At 43.8% G+C, this 23,916-nt stretch overlaps 1 protein-coding gene across 2 annotated transcripts in view; it reads left to right on the forward strand.

Annotated features, from left to right (window-relative positions):
- SH3BP4 (SH3 domain binding protein 4) overlaps nucleotides 1-23,203 on the forward strand; it is a 92,860-nt gene extending 69,657 nt beyond the window's left edge. For both annotated transcript variants that reach the window (XM_040440577.1, XM_040440578.1), the window contains 2 exons: nucleotides 8,393-8,581; nucleotides 21,940-23,203. In XM_040440577.1, coding sequence (XP_040296511.1) covers nucleotides 8,393-8,581; nucleotides 21,940-22,164 — 414 coding nt within the window. In that variant the 3' untranslated portion in view covers nucleotides 22,165-23,203. The remainder of the gene's footprint in view (nucleotides 1-8,392; nucleotides 8,582-21,939) is intronic.
- Nucleotides 23,204-23,916: the final 713 nt, after the last annotated feature.

Consider the following 23,916-nt stretch of genomic DNA (forward strand, 5'->3'; position numbering starts at 1 on the left):
TTATAAAAAAGATTGTGCACACCATACTGGAACTTTTTGCAATCATCAAAGTAAAATATTGCTATAGTTTAAAGTGGTTTGCCAGGACCTAGCAGTTCCCGAAACTCTCCTTAATTACACATAACACACTTAGAGAAGTTGCAAGGATCGGGAATCCAGTCACATGAAGCTTTTCTGAAAATGCTGCACAGGTTTCTGGCCTGGGCTATGGATGGGATTTTACTTCAACAGGGATATATTTTTCTCCCTTGTGCATGCATAGATGAGGTGGTTTCCGGAGTTTGCACAGTCAGAGGAATTTTTCTGACCCTACCCACAGCAAAAGTGGTGTCCCATCTATATCCCAAAACTACGTGACATTGACAAAAGTTGGATATTGGCCTCACATGACGAGGTTCTTGCAACCTTGGAATGTTAAAGGGGTTGTGCCAAGATTTGAAGTTATGCCCTATGCATTGGATCGTGGATAACAAACTGATTGGTGGGGGTCTGACCGCTGGGTGATGGTCGGGCATGCTCCCTGTCGCTCTGTTCATGCTCTATGGGACCTTTGGAAAAAGCAGAGCACTGTATATCTCCAGCAGTCCTATATAGAATGAATGGAGCAACAGGGCGCATGCCTGAAGGGTGGCTCCATCAGATTGGGGGAATGGGGTCCTAGAGGTCAAACCCCCTTGATCACTTATTTATCCCCTACCCTGTGCATATAGGATAACATCAAAACTTGGCACAACCTCTTTAAAGGGAACTTGTCACCCAAATATTACAAAGTAAATGTCAAACTTTCTTCTACTGGCATGTTATTAGTAGTTAATGTAGGTTTGTGGGACCTGCGGAGTCCAGGAAAACCCTTTTTAAGTAATAAATATATACACATATATATACAGTTGCAAGAAAAAGTATGTGAACCCTTTGGAATGATATGTATTTCTGCACAAATTGGTCATAAAATGTGATCAGATCTTCATCTAAGTCACAACAATAGACAATCACAGTCTGCTTAAACTAATAACACACAAAGAATTAAATGTTACCATGTTTTTATTGAACACACCATGTAAACATTCAGAGTGAAGGTGGAAAAAGTATGTGAACCCCTAGACTAATGACCTCTCCAAGAGCTAATTGGAGTGAGGTGTCAGCCAACTGGAGTCCAATCAATGAGATAAGATTGGAGGTGTTGGTCACAGCTGCCCTGCCCTATAAAAAACACACACCAGTTCTGGGTTTGCTTTTCACAAGAAGCATTGCCTGATGTGAATGATGCCTCGCACAAAAGAGCTCTCAGAAGACCTACGATTAAGAATTGTTGACTTGCATAAAGCTGGAAAGGGTTATAAAAGTATCTCCAAAAGCCTTGCTGTTCCTCAGTCCACGGTAAGACAAATTGTCTATAAATGGAGAAAGTTCAGCACTGCTGCTACTCTCCCTAGGAGTGGCCGTCCTGTAAAGATGACTGCAAGAGCACAGCGCAGACTGCTCAATGAGGTGAAGAAGAATCCTACATTGTCAACTAAAGTCTCTGGCATATGCTAACATCCCTGTTAGCTAATCTACGATACGTAAAACACTAAACAAGAATGGATTTCATGGGAGGATACCACAGAGGAAGCCACTGCTGTCCAAAAAAAAACATTGCTGCACGTTTACAGTTTGCACAAGAGCACCTGGATGTTCCACAGCAGTACTGGCAAAATATTCTGTGGACAGATGAAACCAAAGTTGAGTTGTTTGGAAGAAACACACAACACTATGTGTGGAGAAAGAGGCACAGCACACCAACATCAAAACCTCATCCCAACTGTGAAGTATGGTGGTGGGGCCACCATGGTTTGGGGCTGCTTTGCTGCATCAGGGCCTGGACGGATTGCTATCATCGAAGGAAAAATGAATTCGCAAGTTTATCAAGACATTTTGCAGGAGAACTTAAGGCCATCTGTCCACTAGCTGAAGCTCAACAGAAGATGGGTGTTGCAACAGGACAACAACCCAAAGCATAGAAGTAAATCAACAGAATGGCTTAAACAGAAGAAAATACGTCTTCTGGAGTGGCCCAGTCAGAGTCCACTCCTGTGGCATGACCTCAAGAAAGTGATTCACACCAGACATCCCAAGAATATTGCTGAACTGAAACTGTTCTGTAAAGAGGAATGGTCAAGAATGAATCCTGACCGTTGTGCACGTCTGATCTGCAACTACAGGAAGAGTTTTGTTGAAGTTATTGCTGCCAAAGGAGGTTCAACCAGTTATTAAATCCAAGGGTTCACATACTTTTTCCACCTGCACTGTCAATGTTTACATGGTGTGTTCAATAAAAACATGTTAACATTTAGTTCTTTGTGTGTTATTAGTTTAAGCAGACTGTGATTGTCTATTGTTGTGACTTAGATGAAGATCAGATCACATTTTATGACCAATTTGTGCAGAAATCCACATCATTCCAAAGGGTTCACATACTTTTTCTTGCAACTGGTATACCCATTAGCAGAAGGACCCGGCTTCGCACGGGTATATTTCATATATTTCATTTTGTTTCCGTGTCGTAAAACAAAGATATCAACATTTTCCCCCATAACAGTGACCTCTACAGTACACGCCCCTTTAACAGTGAACTTCACAGCGCCCGTCCGTTTAATAGTGGCCCCTGCCCCCCATGCATGTAGCAGTGTAGTTGTGCTGTCATATAACTGAATAATTAAAGGGACACTGACAGGCCCTATAAACATATTTCGATATTCCTAGCAGTCATAGGTCTATTAAAGTGTATTCCAATGATATAAGAGTACCCCCTGTCCGCATTTTAAACCATGTAAAAACAACTTTATATTCATCTGTCAATCGCCTTCCTTTGTGCCCAAGGGCCGGTTTTTCTCCTACTTTCGTGCCCAGCCGCGCCCCAACTGTCGTTTCCTACCGCCACCTAGCTCATTATTATTCACTGCGCTGGGCGGCTCTTACATTCCCAGATCCTGTCAGATCCCGCGCATGCCCGAGGAGAGATCAGGCGCAGCAGGAGACACCGAGAGCAGCCTCATAGAAGAAAACGGGACACAGGCGCATTAAATTTCAGGCTTGGGAGGGTGCCGGACACAGGTTTCCTGCGCATGCGCAGATGGTCCGATTGAGGCCGATGCCCATAAGTCTCTATCGGCATGCGCGGGATCTGACAGGATCGGGGAATGTAAGAGCCGCCCAACGCAGTGAATAATAATGAGCTGGGCGGCAGTAGGAAACTACAGTTGGGGCGCGGCTGGGCACTAAGGTAGGAGAAAAACTGCCCCTTGGGCACAAAGGAAGGTGATTGACAGATGAATATAATATGTTTTTTTACATGATTTAAAATGCGGACAGGGGGTACTCTTATCATTGGAATACACTTTAATAGACCTATGACTGCTAGGAATATCGAAATATGTTCATAGGGCCTGTCAGTGTCCCTTTAAGGACCTGCTAAAACCTGTGATCAGTTGTTATGGCAACCTGGAGTAGGACTGCGAGCTTCTATTGGCTGATAAGGGACATGTGACTGTGTAAATGGCAGTTCGGATTTAAGTGAAAGGCTTGCTGGCTTGTATTGGCTAATGTGGGTCATTGGGAATATCTCAGGAACAGCAAGTCCTAGAGAGCTGAGACCCAGTCTAAAACCTTCCCGGACACCTGATGTACCTGTGTGCCAAATTTGGTGAAGATCGGTCCAGTCGTTTGGTCGCGCATAAAGAATGTCTAGATAGACAAACTCATTTTTATAATACTAGATATAGATATAGAGAGCTATATTATATAGATAGATCTATCTATCTCTATCGTTGTGTGTTTTTTTTTTTTTTTTTTTTATTATTCTCTCTCCCCCCCCCCCCCCCTTCCTGTATTTTTTAGGCAGGGGCCCCCTACTGAGGGAAAGAAAATGGCCCCCTCAATAACCTTTTAAGTCATCTGATGCCTTAGATGAGATGCAAATCATCCATTTTTAAAATAGATCTTTGAGTGTTGATGCGTTCGAGCAAAGGTTTATCCTTCCTCCCTACCAACAAATTAGATCTTCATCTATTTGTGCGTAGGTTGAAATGGGTAACATTTTTCACCACGCACTATAGGAGGCAATGTCTGGAATTTGGTATTAAGTAGGATGGGTTAGCCGATGTTCGTATTCTGGCAGGTTTATAGGAGGAGAGTAATAGGGGTCTAGGGGAGGGACCCTCAAACCATCCTCCACTAAGAACCCTCCGGTTGGGAAGCACACACCAAAGGCCTTTTTTTTTTTTTTTTTTTTTAAGGTGGTTGTGGACCAACTGTCAGTTCAATCGGGTTTTAACCCCAGACATACTAATTTATCGCAGGCTGAGAGTAGGGGTTTGGCGGCTCTAGAGAATGACTAGACAATCGTCATTAAGCCTTCTGACAAGGGGGGCAATGTAGTCGTCGTGGACCAGGATCAATACACGCAAATGTGTCTGCGGATCCTTAATGATAGGTCCTGTTATAACATTCTCCCATGTAATCCCACCACGGCAGACCGTAAGGAACTGGGTGTGATATTGACTACGGCCCTCCGTCAGAAGATTAGCAGCGAGCCGGAGTATAGATTCCTGCTCCCACCAAAGCCTTCAACTAGCATGTTTTTAGGGCTTACCCAAGGTACATAAAAAAGGTCTGGACCCATTGAAGGATAGGCCAGTTGTCTCCGGTACTGCCAGTCTCACGCACCCAATCAACACTTGTGTTGACCATATACTTTGGCCCTTTGTCACCTCCCTCCTGTCGTATGTACGTGATTCCATGGAGGTTATAAGGAAGGTGGATGGCCTCCATGTGGATCAGGATGTGATGTTAGCCAGTCTAGACGTGGAGGCTCTTTATAACTCTATGCCACATAGGAAGGGTGTGAGGTGGTGGCCTCCTTTTTACGTGAGAGGAGCACTCGCTACTGGCCGCACAATGAATTTGTGCTCACATTGGTGCAGTTCATCTTAGAACACAATTCCTTCCTCTTCAACAATGAAATCTACCACCAGGTAAAGGGGAGCCCTTGTGCCGCCACGTACGCTAATCTTTACCTGGGTGGATGGGGAGAGGGAGGTTGTGTTCAGTGATGCCATGGGGGACTTCATGTCGTTGATTGTCCTATGGCTTAGATATATCGACGACGTGTTGCTCTTTTGGAGAGGTACCAGTAAGACTTGAGCTATTTGTCCAATGCCTTAACAATGACGGGTGTGTTTTGTTTTTGTTTTTTTGTTTTTTTTAACCTTCGAGATCCACCCATCAATTATAACATTCTTAGACTTGACCATTTTCAAAAACGTGAATGGTGACATTGGTACCCGCCTCTTTAGGAAGAAGACGGCGACCAATTCTCTGTTGGAATGGAACAGCTGTCACCCGCGTACATTGAAGTGCGGTATTCCACAAGGTCAATACCTGCGTCTTCACATACACTGCGTGCAGAATTATTAGGCAAATGAGTATTTTGACCACATCATCCTCTTTATGCATGTTGTCTTACTCCAAGCTGTATAGGCTCAAAAGCCTACTACCAATTAAGCATATTAGGTGATGTGCATCTCTGTAATGAGAAGGGGTGTGGTCTAATGACATCAACACCCTATATTAGGTGTGCATAATTATTAGGCAACTTCCTTTCCTTTGGCAAAATGGGTCAAAAGAAGGACTTGACAGGCTCAGAAAAGTCAAATAGTGAGATATCTTGCAGAGGGATGCAGCACTCTTAAAATTGCAAAGCTTCTGAAGCGTGATCATCAAACAATCAAGCGTTTCATTCAAAATAGTCAACAGGGTTACAAGAAGCGTGTGGAAAAACCAAGGCGCAAAATAACTGCCCATGAACTGAGAAAAGTCGAGCGTGCAGCTGCCAAGATGCCACTTGCCACCAGTTTGGCCATATTTCAGAGCTGCGACATCACTGGAGTGCCCAAAAGCACAAGGTGTGCAATACTCAGAGACATGGCCAAGGTAAGAAAGGCTGAAAGACGACCACCACTGAACAAGACACACAAGCTGAAACGTCAAGACTGGGCCAAGAAATATCTCAAGACTGATTTTTCTAAGGTTTTATGGACTGATGAAATGAGAGTGAGTCTTGATGGGCCAGATGGATGGGCCCGTGGCTGGATTGGTAAAGGGCAGAGAGCTCCAGTCCGACTCAGACGCCAGCAAGGTGGAGGTGGAGTACTGGTTTGGGCTGGTATCATCAAAGATGAGCTTGTGGGGCCTTTTCGGGTTGAGGATGGAGTCAAGCTCAACTCCCAGTCCTACTGCCAGTTTCTGGAAGACACCTTCTTCAAGCAGTGGTACAGGAAGAAGTCTGCATCCTTCAAGAAAAACATGATTTTCATGCAGGACAATGCTCCATCACACGCGTCCAAGTACTCCACAGCGTGGCTGGCAAGAAAGGGTATAAAAGAAGAAAATCTAATGACATGGCCTCCTTGTTCACCTGATCTGAACCCCATTGAGAACCTGTGGTCCATCATCAAATGTGAGATTTCCAAGGAGGGAAAACAGTACACCTCTCTGAACAGTGTCTGGGAGGCTGTGGTTGCTGCTGCACGCAATGTTGATGGTGAACAGATCAAAACACTGACAGAATCCATGGATGGCAGGCTTTTGAGTGTCCTTGCAAAGAAAGGTGGCTATATTGGTCACTGATTTGTTTTTGTTTTGTTTTTGAATGTCAGAAATGTATATTTGTGAATGTTGAGATGTTATATTGGTTTCACTGGTAAAAATAAATAATTGAAATGGGTATATATTTGTTTTTTGTTAAGTTGCCTAATAATTATGCACAGTAATAGTCACCTGCACACACCGATATCCCCCTAAAATAGCTAAAACTAAAAACAAACTAAAAACTACTTCCAAAAATATTCAGCTTTGATATTAATGAGTTTTTTGGGTTCATTGAGAACATGGTTGTTCAATAATAAAATTAATCCTCAAAAATACAACTTGCCTAATAATTCTGCACTCCCTGTATGAGCGACTTTAAAATAGCAGCTAACGATCTTAGACACAGGTTTGAGAGGTGTGGATACCCTGCTCCAGTTTTAAAACTGGCATACCAGCATGCCATGAGCAGTGATAGGAATGAATTAATACATCCACGTGAACGTATGGGAGGTAGGGATCAGATGCGCGTCATGGCAAACTACAATGATGCGTAGGGCCCGGTCAGACACATTTTGTCACAGTACTGGGGCATTTTACAGGCTGACCCTGATATAGGGCATTTGGTGGGCAATGCCTCCTCAATTACATACCGGAAAGGAAGAAATATCAGGGATCGACTGGTACACAGTCTGTTTTCTCCCCCCCCCAGCGCACAATCCACCTTCTCTTTTAGGGACCAGCTGCGTGGCACATTTTAAATGTGATAGATGCATCGCTTGTGGGTACATCAAGAGAGGCAATTCCTTCTCCAGCACGACCACCGCGGGTGTTCGTATCAGATCCATTCATTTATCAACTGTAGATCGACGGGTCTGGTCTACTTGATCACATGTGTCTGCGGCCTCCAATACGTCGGTAAAAACTGTGAGGGAGTTTAGAAGACATATTGGGGAGCATTTAAATTATATTAAGAATGACGCAGATACCCCTGTGGCCAGGCATGTGATGGAGAATCACGCCAGCAATCCCGCAGTTATACGTTTTCAAGGGATTGAGATCATCGGCCGTCCCCCGAGAGGAGGGGATTTTGATAAACGTATTCTCCAAAAGGAAACCCAATGGATCTTTAGGCTGGGGACTGTAAGACCAAAGGGCATTAATGATCACATTTCGTATAAGTGTTTCTTGTGAACACACAGGACACGGTATACAATTGACTCTGTGGCATTGGAAGAATTAGATTTCTTCCTATCTGATTCTGCTTCATGACCCTAGTGTGAAGTCGCTTTGCTTGGGACCTTTTGTAAAGCGTGGCATTTTTATGGAGGTTTGACATTTCCCTTTTTTTCTCATCGATTTTTTTCCCTTGCTCTGATCACTGTTGTGACATTTTTTAAAGGGGTTATCCCATCATAATGATCACTGTTAAATCTGTTAATGATTTGACAGTGATCATTTTTGTAAATATATTTGATTAACAAATTCCCACCGTTTAGGATAAAATTCATCCCCACTTACCTCATTGTTGTCATACAGTCTCCCCTGGTTATGGGTTACGTCAGATAATAGCTGCCCCCTTGAAATTCAGGATGATTGCTTGGAATGCATATACTAGAGTTTTGTATAGGTTTTCTGTGGCTGATTGCAAGTGCAGACGTTTTTTATTTTCTGACGTTAGACAAATGTAATATTTTCAGTTTTTACTACAGACTGTACAACTCTTCTGATGGAAAATGATTAACACATTATTCTTTATTGCATATAGGCCTTACTGAAAATGGACTGCCAAGGCCTGGTGGTCAGGCTTATTCAGGACTTTGTATTGCTCACCACTGCAGTTGAGGTAGCCCAGCGCTGGCGAGAGCTGGCAGAGAAACTGGCAAAGGTGTCAAAACAGCAGATGGAGGGCTACGAAGCCCCTCACCGTGACAAAAATGGAGTACTGGACAGTGAGGTAAGGAGGTTCAGAGTGAATATGCGGTAAATGCACAGGGTATATGATGTGGTTACATCACACTCACATTACATATTATGTGAAGACCATACTACATAGACCAGGAGTTACACAGGCTTAAAAAAAAAAAAAAAAACATGGCTGATTTCTTCCAGAAATGCCACCACCACTGGTTGTGTTTAGCCAACTTCCCAACTTAAAGAGGACCTTTCACCTTGAAAAACATTGTGAACTAAGTATGCTGCCATGGGGAGCGGCGCCCAGGGATCTCCCTGCACTTACTATTATCCCTGGGCGCCGCTCCGTTCTCCCGTTATGCCCTTCGGTATCTTCACTCACTAAGTTATGGTAGGCGGAGTCTGCCCTTGTCCTGTGGGCGTCTCCTTCTCCTAGGCTGTAGCGCTGGCCAATCACAGCGCACAGCTCACAGCCTGGGAGTTTTTTTTTCTCCCAGGCTGTGAGCTGTGCGCTGCAAATAGGCCAGCGCTGCAGCCTAGGAGAAGGAGACGCTAACAGAACAAGGGCAGACACCGCCTACTATAACTTAGTGAGTGAAAATACCGGAGGGCATAACGGGAGAACGGAGCGGCGCCCAGGGGTAATAGTAAGTGCAGTGAGATCCCTGGGCGCCGCTCTCCATGTCAGCATACTTGGTTCACAATGTTTTTCAAGGTGAAAGGTCCTCTTTAACCACCTCAGCCCCCCTAGCTTAAACCCCCTTTAAAGAGGACCTTCCACAACTGTACAAAATAAAACCTAACTATATCAGTGGGCAGAGCTGCGCCCAGGGGTCCCCCTGCACTTACTAGTATGTCTGGGCGCCGCTCCGTTCGCCCGGTATAGGCTCCGGTGTCTGCGCTCCCTCTGACTGATTTCTTGTATGAGGCGTGTCCCTTGCTGCAGCGCTGGCTATGAGCTGTGCGCTGCGATTGGCCAGCGCTGCAGCAAGACACGCCTCATACAAGAAATCAGTCAGAGGGAGCGCAGACACCGGAGCCTATACCGGGCGAACGGAGCGGCGCCCAGAACTTACTAGTAAGTGCAGGGGGACCCCTGGGCGCAGCTCTGCCCACTGATATAGTTAGGTTTTATTTTGTACAGTTGTGAAAGGTCCTCTTTAATGACCAGACCACTTTTTACAATTCTGCACTACACTACTTTCACGGTTTATTGCTCGGTCATACAACTTGCCATCCAAATTAATTTTACCTCCTTTTCTTCTCACAAATACAGCTTTCTTTTGGTAGTATTTGATTGCTGCTAAGATTTTTTTGTTTTTCCGATATTAATCAAAATAGGCCGCAATTTAAAAAAAAAAAGTGTATTTTTAACTTTCTCTGGTAAATTGTTCAAATATAATTACATTTCTATACAAGTTTGTGTCAATTTATTGTGCTACATGTATTTGATAAAAAAAAAATCCAATAAGTGTATATTTATTGGTTTGTGCAAAAGTTATAGCATTTACAAACTATGGTACAAAAATTTGAATTTCCGCATTTTGAAGCAGCTCTGACTTTCTGAGCACCTGTCATGTTTCTTGAGGTGCTAGAATGCCAGGATAGTATAAATACCCCCCAAATGACCCCATTTTAGAAAGAAGACACCCCAAAGTATTCGTGGAGGGGCATGGTGAGTACATTAATTTTTTTGACAAGTTAGCGGAAAATGACACTTTCTGAGAAAATAAATAAATAAACAAAATTTCCATTTCTGCTAACTTCTGGCAAAAAAAATAAAAAATCTCCCATGGACTCATTATGCCCCTCAGTGAATACCTTGGGGTGTCTACTTTCCGAAATGGGGTCATTTGTGGGGTGTGTTTACTGTTCTGGCATTTTGGGCGGGGCTAAATTGTGAGCAACCCTGTAAAGCCTAAAGGTACTCGTTGGACTTTCGGCCCCTTTACGCACCTAGGCTGCAAAAAAGTGTCACATGTGGTATTGCCATACTCAGGAGAAGTAGACATTTGCATAGATATTTCTCACACACAGTATGGGTATATGTAAAAATACACCCCAAAACACATTGCCCTACTTCTCCTGAGTACGGCGATACCACGTGTGACACTTTTTTGCAGCCTAGGTGCACAAAGGTGCCCAAATTCCAATGAGTACCTTTAGGATTTCACAGGGCATTTTTACGCATTTGGATTCCAAACTACTTCTCGCTTTAGGGCCCCTAAAATACCAGGGCAGTATAAATACCCCACAAGTGACCCCATTTTGGAAAGACACCCCAAGGTATTCCGTGAGGGGCATGGAGAGTTCCTAGAATTTTTTTTTTTTTTTTTGGCACAAGTTAGCGGAAAATGTTTTTTTTTTTTTTTTTTTTTTTTTTTTTTCTCAGTCTCCCTTTCTGCTAACTTGTGACAAAGTTAAATCTTTCATGGACTCAATATGCCCCTCAGCGAATACCTTCTTTTCAAAATGGGGTCATTTGTGGGGTGTTTGTACTGCCCTGGCATTTGAGGGTCTCCGCAATCATTACATGTATGGCCAGCATTAGGAGTTTCTGCTATTCTCCTTAGGCCTCATGCACACTACCGTAATTTCAATGGGAAATTGCAAATTGCGGAAGTCAACACGGGCGCCTTCCGTTTTTTGCGCATCTGCGGTTTGCCCGCCTGCAAAAAACGGGACGGTCGTGTGCATGACCCATATTTAACATATGGGTAATGAGATTTTTTTTTTTTTCCGTTCAGCCTCCGGGCTGAAAGAAAAAATGAACGGCATAGATTTCTTCATTCGCATCGATCAATGTGGATGAAAAAATCTCTGCCCAAAAATGTGCAAAAAAAAAAAAAAAAAGCTGCGATCGCTAATAAAGTTCCAAAAAGCTCAAAAGTGATCTTTATAGCGCCGCAGCGATTTTACTGTGTTTTTGCAGTGATCAGAAAAAAAAAAACATTTGTCACTGCGGTGGGGCGGACTGAACACAAGTGTGCGCACAAGATCAGGCCTGATCGGGGGAACACTGCGTTTTTTGTAGAGCCTAAGGTGACCCTAATGTACTGATGTAGATCTGATTGCGATCAGTCTTGATCACTTACAGATACTATATAGTACTAGTGCTGATTAGAAACAGCGATGACGCTAATCAGCGACTGATCAGTGACTGCGGTGTGGTGGGCTGGGCGCTAACTACCTAACAAGTGGCTAACTAACTGGCGGTGATAAGGGACCCTTAGGCCCCATTCACACGTCCGCAATTCTGTTCCACGTTTTGCCGAACGGAATTGCGGACCCATTTATTTCTATGGTGACAGACTTTGTCCCGCTCGGATCCGGAATTGCGGATCTGCACTTCCGGGTCCGCACTTCCGTTCCGCAAAAATATAGAACATGTCCTATTCTTGTCCGCAACTGGGGTTAATAAGGGGTTAATAAGTGACAGGGGGGGGGTGTAGTGTGGTGCTTCTTACAGAGCTGCCTGTGTCCTCTGGTGGTCGATCCAAGCAAAAGGGACAACCAGAGGACCAGGTAGCAGTTATATCAGACACTGTTAACAAAACAGCGTCTAATATACCTTTCTGATGTTAAAAAAATCGCATCTACAGCCTGCCAGCGAATGATCGCCGCTGGCAGGCTGTAGATCAACTTGTTTACCTTGCGATCCTGTGAGCGCGCGTTCACAGGAAATCTCGCGTCTCGCGAGATGACACGCCGATGCGTCCAGGAGGAATAACCAGGCCGCCCGCAGGACGCATCCCTGCGTTAGGCGGTCGGGAGGTGGTTAAGACTCATGCACACAAACGTATTTTTATTTTTTTCGGTCCGTATGCGGAACCATTCACTTCAATGGAGACACAAAAAAACAGACATGCATTCCGTGTCCGTATGTCCGTTCTGCAAAAAATTTTACTATGTCCGGTTATTGTCCGCATTACAGACGTTTCTATTGGGGGCCGTGTTTTGTGGGTTTGTAATTTTCAGACCGCAAAACATCCAATGGTCGTGTGCATGAGCCCGTATGGTGAGTGTCCTGTTCTCACAACATGTACCCCCGGGGTCTGTATGCAGTTCAACAGGCAGATATCACCATTCTACTAGTTAATAAGATGAGACTTGTTTCTGTAGTCTGTGGTTTTTATTAACCGGCAGTAGATAAGGTAAACTATAAGAAAATGAACATACAAGAACTGAATATACAGCACAATGTACACAAAACCTATACAAAAACATTAGTTAATTCCTTACCGACTATGCTTTAGTAAGAGACACACAATGTGCAGCTGCTCCTTCAATGAGGTAAAGGAAGCAGGAGCCTGTCTCTTTCCCAGAAAGCACTGTGAGCAGGAAGTCAGGTGACCTAATGAATATGCATAGTTTAACAAGGCAGAAGATGCACTTACAGCTAAAGGTCATTAGATGGTGCTGAAGGCACACATATGAACACACACATTAACAAACTATGCAATAGTTAGTGAAAAGACAGTACACTCCCCGCTTGACATCAGCTGATGTCACTATTAGAGTCCTCTACAGATAACCGTAGGATTAGTTCGGAAGTAGGTCTGATAAACAGTTTGGTCTCATTTTGTTTGAAAATCTTGACCTCAACTTTATGGACACATCCATCTTCACTTGGGAACACTTTAGTAATGAGGCCCAAAGGCCAATGATTTCTTTGAGCCTGGGAGTCTTTAACAAGAACAATGTCATCAGGTTTCAGGTTGGGCTTAACTGTGTGCCATTTGGTTCTTGTCTGTAAGGTGGGAAGATATTGCTTCTTCCACCTATTCCAGAAGGTATTGGCAAGGCCTTGCACTTTTCTCCATTGGCGTTTGTAGAGATCTTTGGTGCTAAACTCTCCGGAAGGATCATTGACTAACACACTGTCTTTTGACACAGTTTTTTTTGTTGTTGATGCAGTAGAGTTCCTTAGTGAATGTCTCTTTGCATGGAACAAATTAGATTTTTCGATTGTTCTAGCTCACTTACTGAGTATCCATTCTTGCAATGGTGCCAACCTTTGCAGTTACATTCCATAACAAATGGGGCATGCTTGAAGGAACGGGCTGCATGTGCTAAGGCTACTTTCACACTAGCGTTGTTTTAATCCGGCGTTCAATTCCGACATCGGAACTGCCCGCCGGATCCGGAAAAACATGTCAAAACTGATTACATTTGAATCCTGATCAGGATTTTTATCACAATGAAAAAATGCATTGGAAAAAACAGATCCGCCATTTATGGACTTTAACTTTTTTTTTCACATTTTTCGGGTTTAACATGCAAAAGCCGGATCCGGTTTGACTGAACACACAGCGCCAGATCCGGCGTTAATGCAAGTCAATGGGAAAAAGACCGGATCCGGCGTTCAGTCAAAGTGTTCAGGATTTTTGGCCGGAGGTAAAAATACTGCATGCTACGTTTTTCTGAAAAGCCTGATCAGTCAAAAAGACTGAACTGAAGACATCCTGATGCATCCTGAAGGACGGACTCTCCATTCAGAATGCATTAGGATAAAACTGATCAGTTCTTTTCCGGATTTGAGCCCCTAGGACGGAACTCAGCGCCGGAAAAAAAAAACGCTAGTGTGAAAGTACCCTAAGCAGGTGAACGCTTCGACTTCCAGGTGGAAAACCTGATGAAACGGTGGGTACCAAGCTGATTGTACGAATTTAAAGTAAGTAGCACAGATATCTGGGGGCGGATTTCTTTGTCGGAATCTGCATCTAACAGCTCATACGAGTCACAGGCAGAAGAATGTTCTGAGTTGTATAGAAAAGCAGGACCCGTGAACCAAACTGTGTCCTTAAGGTGACTGGCAGCAACTGACCTGGTTGCTAAGTCTGGGTTATGGTCAGTAGGTACAAAGTGCCATTGCTTTGGGAAAGTGGACCTCCCGATTCTTAACACTCGGTTGTAAACGTAAAAACGCCTAGTTTGGTTGTAAATATAGCCCAGGACCACTTTACTGTCAGTATAAAACTCGGTGTCTCGAATCTCTAGGTTTATCTCTGATGTAATTAATTCAGCTAGTACAGCGGCACAGAGTTCTAGCCTGTGTGTATTGTATGTTCGAGAAGTGGTGCGAGTTTTGCTTTGCCCATGACAAACCCTGTGTGGCACTGACCTTTGTCTACAGTTTTTAGATAAGCTACAGCGGCAATTGCTTTGACGGACGCATCAGAGAATACGTAAAGTCTTTTGTGTTTTTACTTCTGTGGATGGCACAGGAGCGTAAGAACGTGGAACATACAGGCTAGATAGTCTTTAGGGAGTTTCTCCACTCTATCCATAGGTTTCTTTTTTCAGGGGAAAGTGGGTGATCCCAATCCAATGTCTCCTGAGTTAAGTCTCTAAGTAGTGATTTGCCCTGGATTGTAACAGGGGCCGTGAATCCTAAGGGATCATAAAGACTGTTTATGGCAGACAGGACACCTCTACGGGTAAAGGGCTTCTCTTCCTGGCTGACTTGGAAGGTAAACGTATCTGATTTTAGATCCCAGAGAAGACCAAGGCTACGTTGTATAGGAAGGGAGTCGGTCCCGAAGTCTAAGCTCTGTAGGTCACTTGATTGGTCTTGAGAGGGAAATGCTTCTATCAGCTGCTTACGCATGCGAGCATTTCTTGAGCTCTCTTAAAGAGACTTATTGCACCCTCAACAGTGGGTAGTGATTTTAGACAGTCATCTACATAAAAGTCTTTCTACAAATTGTCTGACCCATATTCTAGTTTGCCTTCCTGAGAAGAGTGTCTGAGGCCATAAGTTGCAACTGCAGGGGAGGGGCTGTTACCAAAGATATGTACCCGCATACGGTACTCCGCGATATCTTTTGTGGTGTCATTGTCAATAAACCAAAAATCTTAAGAAGTTTCTGTGTTCCTCTTTAACGAGAAAGCAATGAAACATCTGCTGAATGTGCGGACACATGAAGGCAACAGAGTCTTTGCGAAAACGAAGCAGTACTCCTAGGAGCCTGTTAAGATCTGGACCTGAGAGCAGGACGTCGTTTAAGGAGACTCCTTCATATTTTGCACTAGAGTCAAATACTACTCTAATTTGACCTGGTTTCTTTGGGTGGTAAACCCTGAATATGGGTAAATACCAACATTCTTCCGAGTTTTTAAGGGTGGGAGCTACCTTCGCATGACCATTCTCAAATATTTTCCTCATGAAAGTAAAGAAGTGATCTTTCATTTCTGGCTTCTTGTGGAAGTTACATCTTAGAGAGACAAAACGTCTGTAGACTTGCTCTCTGTTAGGCAAACGTTGCCTTTGAGGCCTGAAGGGAAAGGGTGCGACCCAACTATTTGTTTCATCCTTACTAATTTCATGCATGGTCTCTAAAAAACAATCGGTCTTCATGGGACATTGCTATCTGATTGCTCAGTGTTCCAAAGGACCAAGGAGGACAACCTAGCTGGTCTTTGTCACTGTCACAAGCTATGTCGTGGTCTACAGAGTCTACGAAAGAACAAGGTAGATGAGTACTATGTGGCAATTCCTTTATGAGGAAGTTGTTTTGACATGGTTGGAAGTTAGAGGGACGTCCATTATCTAATGTGCTTGTAAGCATGCTATTAATGGAAGTTGGTTTTGTGTATGCTTCCTAAGCAGACATCTCCTACTATGACCCATCCTAGGTCATGCCTTTGGGCATAAGGAGCATGATGAGGGCGATTAATCTGTTCTCTAGTTTTATGAACTTGTAAGATCTCTCCCTAGGAGTAGGATTATCTGAGCGTTAGGATCAAGTTTTGGTAAGAGATGGGCTATACGCTGTAAATGGGGTTGATGTATGACTACCTCTGGTGTAGGGAGGTGTAGGGATCTCGGGTCTATTATCAGGGATTTGGTTACATTCAGTAATAGTTGGTAAGGAAAGACACGTTTTACCATCTATGGACTCAATTAGGTAGCCACTAGGTCTCCTCCCCGCTATTTCTACAGTACCTGCACAAGTCTTTAGAGAATAAGGAGTGTTGGGCCCTTTGATGTTGAAAATGTCAAAGAAAGTAGATTTGGCTAGGGACGTATTACTTTTGGTCATCTAGGATAGCGTAAATATTGATGGCTTTGTCTCTGCAGCCCCTTGGGTATACTTTTGTTAGGCAGATTTTTGAGCAGGACCTGCCGCCTATGAGTCCTTTACAGACTTCAGTGCATTGTGAAGTAACTGCTGGTGGGTTAGCTTCAGAGTTACTTTCCTCCCCGCCATGCTCTCTGGCTCTGTTACTCGGTGATGAGGTCCATGGGAAAGGCCCAGGATGTAGGGCCGTGTTGTGATCTAAATTGTTGCATTCTGTGCATTTTTGTCTTTGGCAATATGTGATGTTGATGAGCAGCACTTGTAGCAAATGCGGTTCTCCTTGAGGAAGGCTTTGCGATCTCCTATGGACATTTCTCTAAAGGCTCTGCACTTCAGAAGAGGGTGTGGCTTCTTGTGTAGAGGGCACTGCTTACCAGGTTCTTTGACTGTTTCGTGGCTGGCAGAGCTGTAATGCCTGTAAGAATCTGCAGGTGAAATGTTAGTTTTGTGCACCGCCACTGATCCTTTGTGTGGTCTGTGGTCATAGGGAGTGGCACAAGACTGTGATGGATCAAAGCTAGGGTCATTACGAATATTGGCCTCTAGCCTTACAAAGTCAACAAACACACTGAAGGGAGGGAATGGCACATTGTAGGTATGTACCTTGACCTGTGGGAGACCCATTTCTGCTGCAGGTTGTGGGGAAGCTTTAATACAATAGGCTTGACACCTCTGGCAGTGTAGAGGAAAGCAAGCCCCGGTAAATCCCCTTCGGCTTTGGCAACCTGTAATTCCATCAGTAGATCACTTAAATACCTAAGTTTCTGGAACCCTTTGCTAGATATTTTAGGGAATTCGTCAATTCTTTTAAACAACGCATCCTCTATGACCTCTGCAGAACCAGAACATTCATCAAGTCTATCCCAGATCATTTTTAGGCCAATCTCTGGGTAGTTTATATTAATATCCCTGATTCTCTTGGCATGTTCTACAGGGTATTTTCCAAGCCGATCTACAAGGAAGTCTATCTCCTCACTGTATGACAGACCCAAGTCTTTTGTTATGTTTATAAAAGGAGGCCCGCCATGCTCTATAGTTTTCAGGGCGATCACTGAACTTCGCCAGTCCCTTTTGTAACTAGCTCTCGTTTAGTAAAGAACCTGGCAAAGTCGATTGTGCTCTGGTTACTACTAAGGTTAGTTGGAGGTGGAAAGTCACAGTGAGTGTGTGGTGGGCGATCATACCTGTATGGAGTCTCTGACTTAGGCCAGCCCATGTCATACCGTCTTGTGGGATAAGGTGGCTCTGCAGGCTGGACTGGAAGCTGGCTTCCTCGGTGTGCAGGGAAGTTAGCTGGAGTTTTGTCACGTGGCTCTGGGCTCTCTTGTTTGTAGGACTGGGTTCCGAGCGTGACTTTCTTTTGGACGGTATGATTCCTCTGTGGCATAGGTGACATCTTCGGATCCTGGGAATGGATCAGCATTGCTGTTTGGTCTAGAGTGTTGACGGATGTACTCTGAAGTGCGTTGTACAGGATCTTGCTGGCCGAGTTCTGGACTAGGCACACTGCGGTGACTTTCGGGTATTCCATTGCTTCCAAGAACTCTGCTTCAGCTATGGCGGCTGCCATTTCTTTCTCTACGGTGAGTTTCTCTAGCTTTGCATCTAAGAGGACCTTTTTCATGTCTATTGAAGCCTGTTGCTTTGCTTTCTCAGCCTCTAGCTGTGCCTTTTCTTCTTTCATCTTCATTTCTTGTTCGGCAAAGGCTGCTTTGACCTTCACGGCTTTTGCCTTTGCGCGGGCAATGGCAGCTGCATTGCTAACAGAAGACTACTTGGTGGAACCATCCTTCCCTGATCTTGTCTTGTAGCTTGATACTGTGCTACGCGACATGTTGTTGGTGAAGACACTTAACTGCATGGAGACTACTGTGCTGTGGAATGCTGGTCGCTGCGCTTAGAGAGCGGTCACAGTATGCAATCAAATGTGTCTAAATTGCTTGAAGCGGCTATCCCCTTGCAGCACTGGACTGTATAGAAGTCGCTGTGGTGTCCGTTTGCAGATATTGCGTGGACCGTATCAGACTTCTGTGTAGTCAGGTGCGTCTCTCTCGCTATAAGGCGTTGTTTACTGTCTTGTTCTCACAACATGTACCCCCAGGGTCTGTATGCAGTTCAACAGGCAGATATCACCATTCTACTAGTTAATAAGATGAGACTTGTTTCTGTAGTCTGTGGTTTTTATTAACCGGCAGTAGATAAGGTAAACTATAAGAAAATGAACATACAAGAACTGAATATACAGCACAATGTACACAAAACCTATACAAAAACATTAATTAATCCCTTACCGACGATGCTTTAGTAAGAGACACACAATGTGCAGCTGCTCCTTCCATGAGGTGAGGAGAAAAAGGAAGAAGGTGCCTGTCTCTTTCCCAGAAAGCACTGTGAGCAGGAAGTCAGGTGACCTAATGAATATGCATAGTTTAACAAGGCAGAAGATGCACTTACAGCTAAAGGTCACTAGATGGTGGTGAAGGCACACATATGAACACACATTAACAAACTATGCAATAGTTAGTGAAGAAAAGACAGTACAGTGAGGCTTGCATAAACCCATCCATTTTGTGGTCCAGTTTTCGGGACTCTCCCACAAAAATCTGGACAGTTCACGAGTATGGTCTGGTATTGCAGTTCAGCCTTATTAAAGTATATGGACACCTTTTTGTAAAAAATAAAAAAATAAATTTTTTTTACACTAATTTTGTGGAGAAAATAATTTCTCCAATTGGTTGTATTTATCTCTTTTCGTTTTTGTTCTACAGCCTGCTGTGCTTTTTATGCACAGCAGGCTGCTCTGAGTTTACAGAGAATCTGTCCTCTGACGGATTTTCTGTAACTCCTCCTGTGTGGTGGAGCCAGCATGGTCTCCCTCCTTGCATCAGAAGCTGCCAGATCCCGCCCTTAACGGACATCTCTCACCAGGAGTAGCTCATTACTGTGAATGACAATATACTGCAGTACACTATACAGTTTACTGCAGTGTATTGTAGAGGCATCAGACCCATTGGATCTTCAAGAACCAAGTGGGTCTGAGTCAAAGTGTAAAAAAAAAAAAAAAAAAATCTAACTTCCTATATCAGTACATATAATTGGTTAAAAATGTAAAAAATTAAAAACATTAAACATGTTTGGTGTCGTCGTGTCTGTAACGACCATTTTTTGGTTACCTTGCCTCACAAAGAGTTCTAGATATAGAGACATACATACATACGGCACAACTACCTCTAGCAAAAGATTTATATACTGCAGGAATTATATATAATATTATAACAATGGCAAATATAAATATGAAGGTGCAGGCCAATGGATCCGGCAACAAATCAAGACAAAAATAAGTAAAAAGAAAAACACTTTATTCACCCCTGTGGTCGCAACTAGAGATGAGCGAACTTGTGTTTCAAGTTTGGCGTACAAGGTTCGGGTTATTATGGATTCTGCTACCACAGACCATAACTAAGGGTCCATTTACACGTCCGCATAATGGGTCTGCATCTATTCCGCAATTTTGCGGAAGGGGTGCCGACACATTTATTTTCAATGGGGCTGCAAAAGATACGGACAACACCACCATGTGCTGTCCGCATCCGCACTTCCATTCAGCATGTCCTATTGTCCGCCACTGGCAAGAATCGGCATTTCTATCTTAATGCCGATGTTCGTGTTTTGCGTATACGCAATTCGCGGACGTGTGAATGGACCCTTATGGTCCGTGGCAGCGGAATCCATAACGAAATTCTTAGATAACCTGAACTTGTATGCCGAATTTGAAACACAAGTTCACTCAACACTAGTTGCAACGTTTTAGCTCCTAGCTTGAAAAAAAGACTCTGTGCATGAGCTGAAAACAGTGCAACCACAGGGGTGAGTTAAAAAAATATATATATATATCTATATATCTATATCTCTATATCATTTATCAAACTGGTGTAAACCAATAAGATTCCACCTTTCATTTGGAAAATGAAAGGAGGAATCTGGTTGCTATGGGCAACTAAGCCAGTTCTACTTTACACCAGTTTTGATAAATCTTCCCCACTGTGTACCTCTGTGTGTACATAGCATTGTATATGGTCACACTGTACTAATCTGTGTGGCGAAAGTGACCGCTCACTGTGTGGACTGCACACAATACTGTATTCAGAAGAGAGCGCATTAAAGATGGCACCTTCTCCAGAGCGCAGTGGGCACTATAGCCATTGGATTTCTGCTTTTTCACACAGCAGACACCCGGGGCTAATGCCTGTGATTGTTGATAATGCCTCAGATGCTGTAGTCAATTTTGAAGGATCTGAGGTTACCACAGCTGTATGAAGTCCTACCTGTTGCAGGGCTGCATAGGAATGTACTGAATGCCTCTTAGGCTGCAATGGTAATTCTTTGCAGTCTATGGGACAAGTGTTCAAGTCCCCAAAGGGGACTTAATATAAACTTCTTTTTTATTTTTTTTATTTTTTTTTCACATCTCTCCCTTTCCTCATAATAAAAATAAAGATCATATGCACCACTGAATCCCCAAACTATTAAAACACAACCAAAACTATATACACGTGGTATCGCTGTAATTGTACTGGCTCAGAGAATGAAGGGAACAGGTCCGTTTTACCACGTAGAGAAAAATCCCAGGTTCTTAAAAGGGTCACTAACTTTTCCTTTTTCCTACAGACATAACAAAAAAAATTAATTGACGAGGAGGGGGGGAGGTTCTAAACGTTTGATAGGTCTCTATGGTATATCAAAAGTTTTGTGAAAAGTTAGTGACCCTTTGAGCCTGACAGTTATTATAGTGATAGGTGTCGCTGTAACTTTCAGACTACTGCCTCCCTTCAGTGGCAGTATGGGAGAAGCAGTAGTCGAACACTGGGCTGATGCCTGTCTTGGTAAATAGAATGGACGAGCAGATATGTTGATGTTTCACCATTTACCTGTCTACTCCATACTGAAGCAGTGATCTACCATCGTGTAACTTTGTGGATGGCCTATGGCTGCCCAGAGGGACTACTAGGTCTTTCATCCTCTCCACAAGTATTGTGTATATTACACTGTATAAAGTAATACGTTCTATTAATGCCACCAGTACTGGTTTAAACTTCAACAGGGTTTGGATCAAGATCCATCAAATGTTAAAAAATGTTCATTTATATGTCAGCTCTAAGAACATTGGCAGTAAATGTACTGCTTTTATTACAGATTTTAGACTTGTGTTTTGAAGGGGAAAAAAATCTCTGGATCTATATAATACTGTACAGACTTTCTCTAGTAAGTAATAAGTCATCCATGATAAATTGGAGTAACAATCTGCTCTTGTTTTCAGGCCATGTGGAAGCCAGCCTATGATTTCCTTCTTACATGGAGCGCACAGATTGGGGACAGCTACCGGGACGTCATCCAGGAGCTCCACACAGGCCTGGATAAAATGCGCAGTCCCATCACCAAGAGATGGAAGCATCTCACAGGGACTCTGATTCTTGTCAATTCTCTGGACTCTCTGAGAGCAAATGCATTCAGCACACAGGACCAGGAGGACTGCATCATCTAACCTTCACATTGAGTTGGACCGATTGAGCAAAGGATCTCTACGGGAATGCATTAAAAGCCGGCCAAGACAAATGCAGCCTGCGATGGCCGTTTTGATATTGTGAATTTTGGACTACGTTGGCCACTAATGCACCGTAACGTTCCTGCGAACTGTTGTATATTAGTGAAGCAGATTAACTCTTTGGTTAAGGGTTATATCTGCACCTTCTGTTTAATATTTTTTAAATCCATGCAGACATGTTTTTTTGTTAGTCTGTACACTGGATGACCCTGTCTTTTAGTCGCCGGTTCGCTCTTGTTTGCTCTATCTCTAGGGTGTGTGTACAGTGTAAATAAGTGGCGATGGTTTAAAACACAGGGTGGTTTAGAGGCAGAGATTTAATCCTCCTGACTCCATGTCTTGACGTTTGGTTTCTGAAGGAGCACAATTGCATTCTATTCATTGTATTTTACCTTTTTGACTTTTCCTCCTTATAGTTGTTTATGGCCTCCTTGCACACGGTCGTTTGACTGCTAGTTCATGTTCTGCATGGAACATTTTATATGACTATGACCTATGTTTTTTTTGTTTTGTTTTTTTTATCATGTGATTTTACTTCTCGTTTTGGCTAATTGTAGCCATGTAGATATGTAGTTCTGTCCCAGAACCCTGTCCCTAACTATATGTAGGACATCTACAGGACAATCTTTTGTCACACGTGCCTGTTTGAAGCAATACACAAAGTGGGTTTAACATGGCAGAACTTGATGCTTTTAACCGATATCGTGCAATGTAGTCTGACCTGGTCTAACCGCTCTTGCCTGGTAATCCTATAGTAGTCCGCCTGGTTTTATTAGCGGTCCAGTTAATGGTCTCGATCTCTCTGACCGGTGCACAGGTTAATGTTTTCGCTGTGCCTTATACCTGTTGTATTATGACAGCGCTGCTCCCGCTAGGCAGATAGGCTTACAATTCCTACTCATACCATAGTGAGTGTGTCAGTGTTTGAGTCTTTCATTATATGTCTGCTTTCACAGCTTGGTGGATACCAAATGAATGGCTTTAAAGGGCTTCTACCACCAGATTTGGTCCTATTTAGCTGACTGACACTATTTAGCTGATGTGCTAGTGTCAGCAGTCCATAACAGTGTTCTTACTTATCTGTCTGCTGCCGTTCACCTTAAAAACGTACTTTTATAGATATGCTAATGAGCCTCTAGGTGCTATGTGGGCGTCATTAGCACCGAGAGGGCTCCGTCCACTAACCATTTCAGCCGCCCATCGCGTCCCTCCAGCCCGCCCCGCTCCTGTTGATTGACGTGAAACTTCTCAGTATCTCGTACCAATTCCCGCGCCTGCGCTCTGCGCTTCTGTATTCGACGCAGTGAGTGAATGCCGCGCTCCTGGTGCCGGCTTCGCGCAGTGAGGAAGCCAGCGCCGGGAGAATACAGAAGCGCACGGCACAGGCGCGGGAATTGGTACGCGATACTGAGAAGTTTCACGTCAATCAACAGGAGCGGGGCGGGCTGGAGGGACGCGATGGGCGGCTGAAATGGTTAGTGGACGGAGCCCTCTAGGTGCTAATGACGCCCACATAGCACCTAGAGGCTCATTAGCATATCTATAAAAGTACGTTTTTAAGGTGAACGGCAGCAGACAGATGATAAGTAAGAACACTGTTATGGACTGCTGACACTAGCACATCGCTTGTGCCAGTCAGCTAAATAGGACCAAATCTGGTGGTAGAAGCCCTTTAACTGCTGGACGTTGAAG

This window comes from Bufo bufo, chromosome 7 (genome assembly GCF_905171765.1).
Source record: "Bufo bufo chromosome 7, aBufBuf1.1, whole genome shotgun sequence".
NCBI lineage: Eukaryota > Metazoa > Chordata > Amphibia > Anura > Bufonidae > Bufo > Bufo bufo.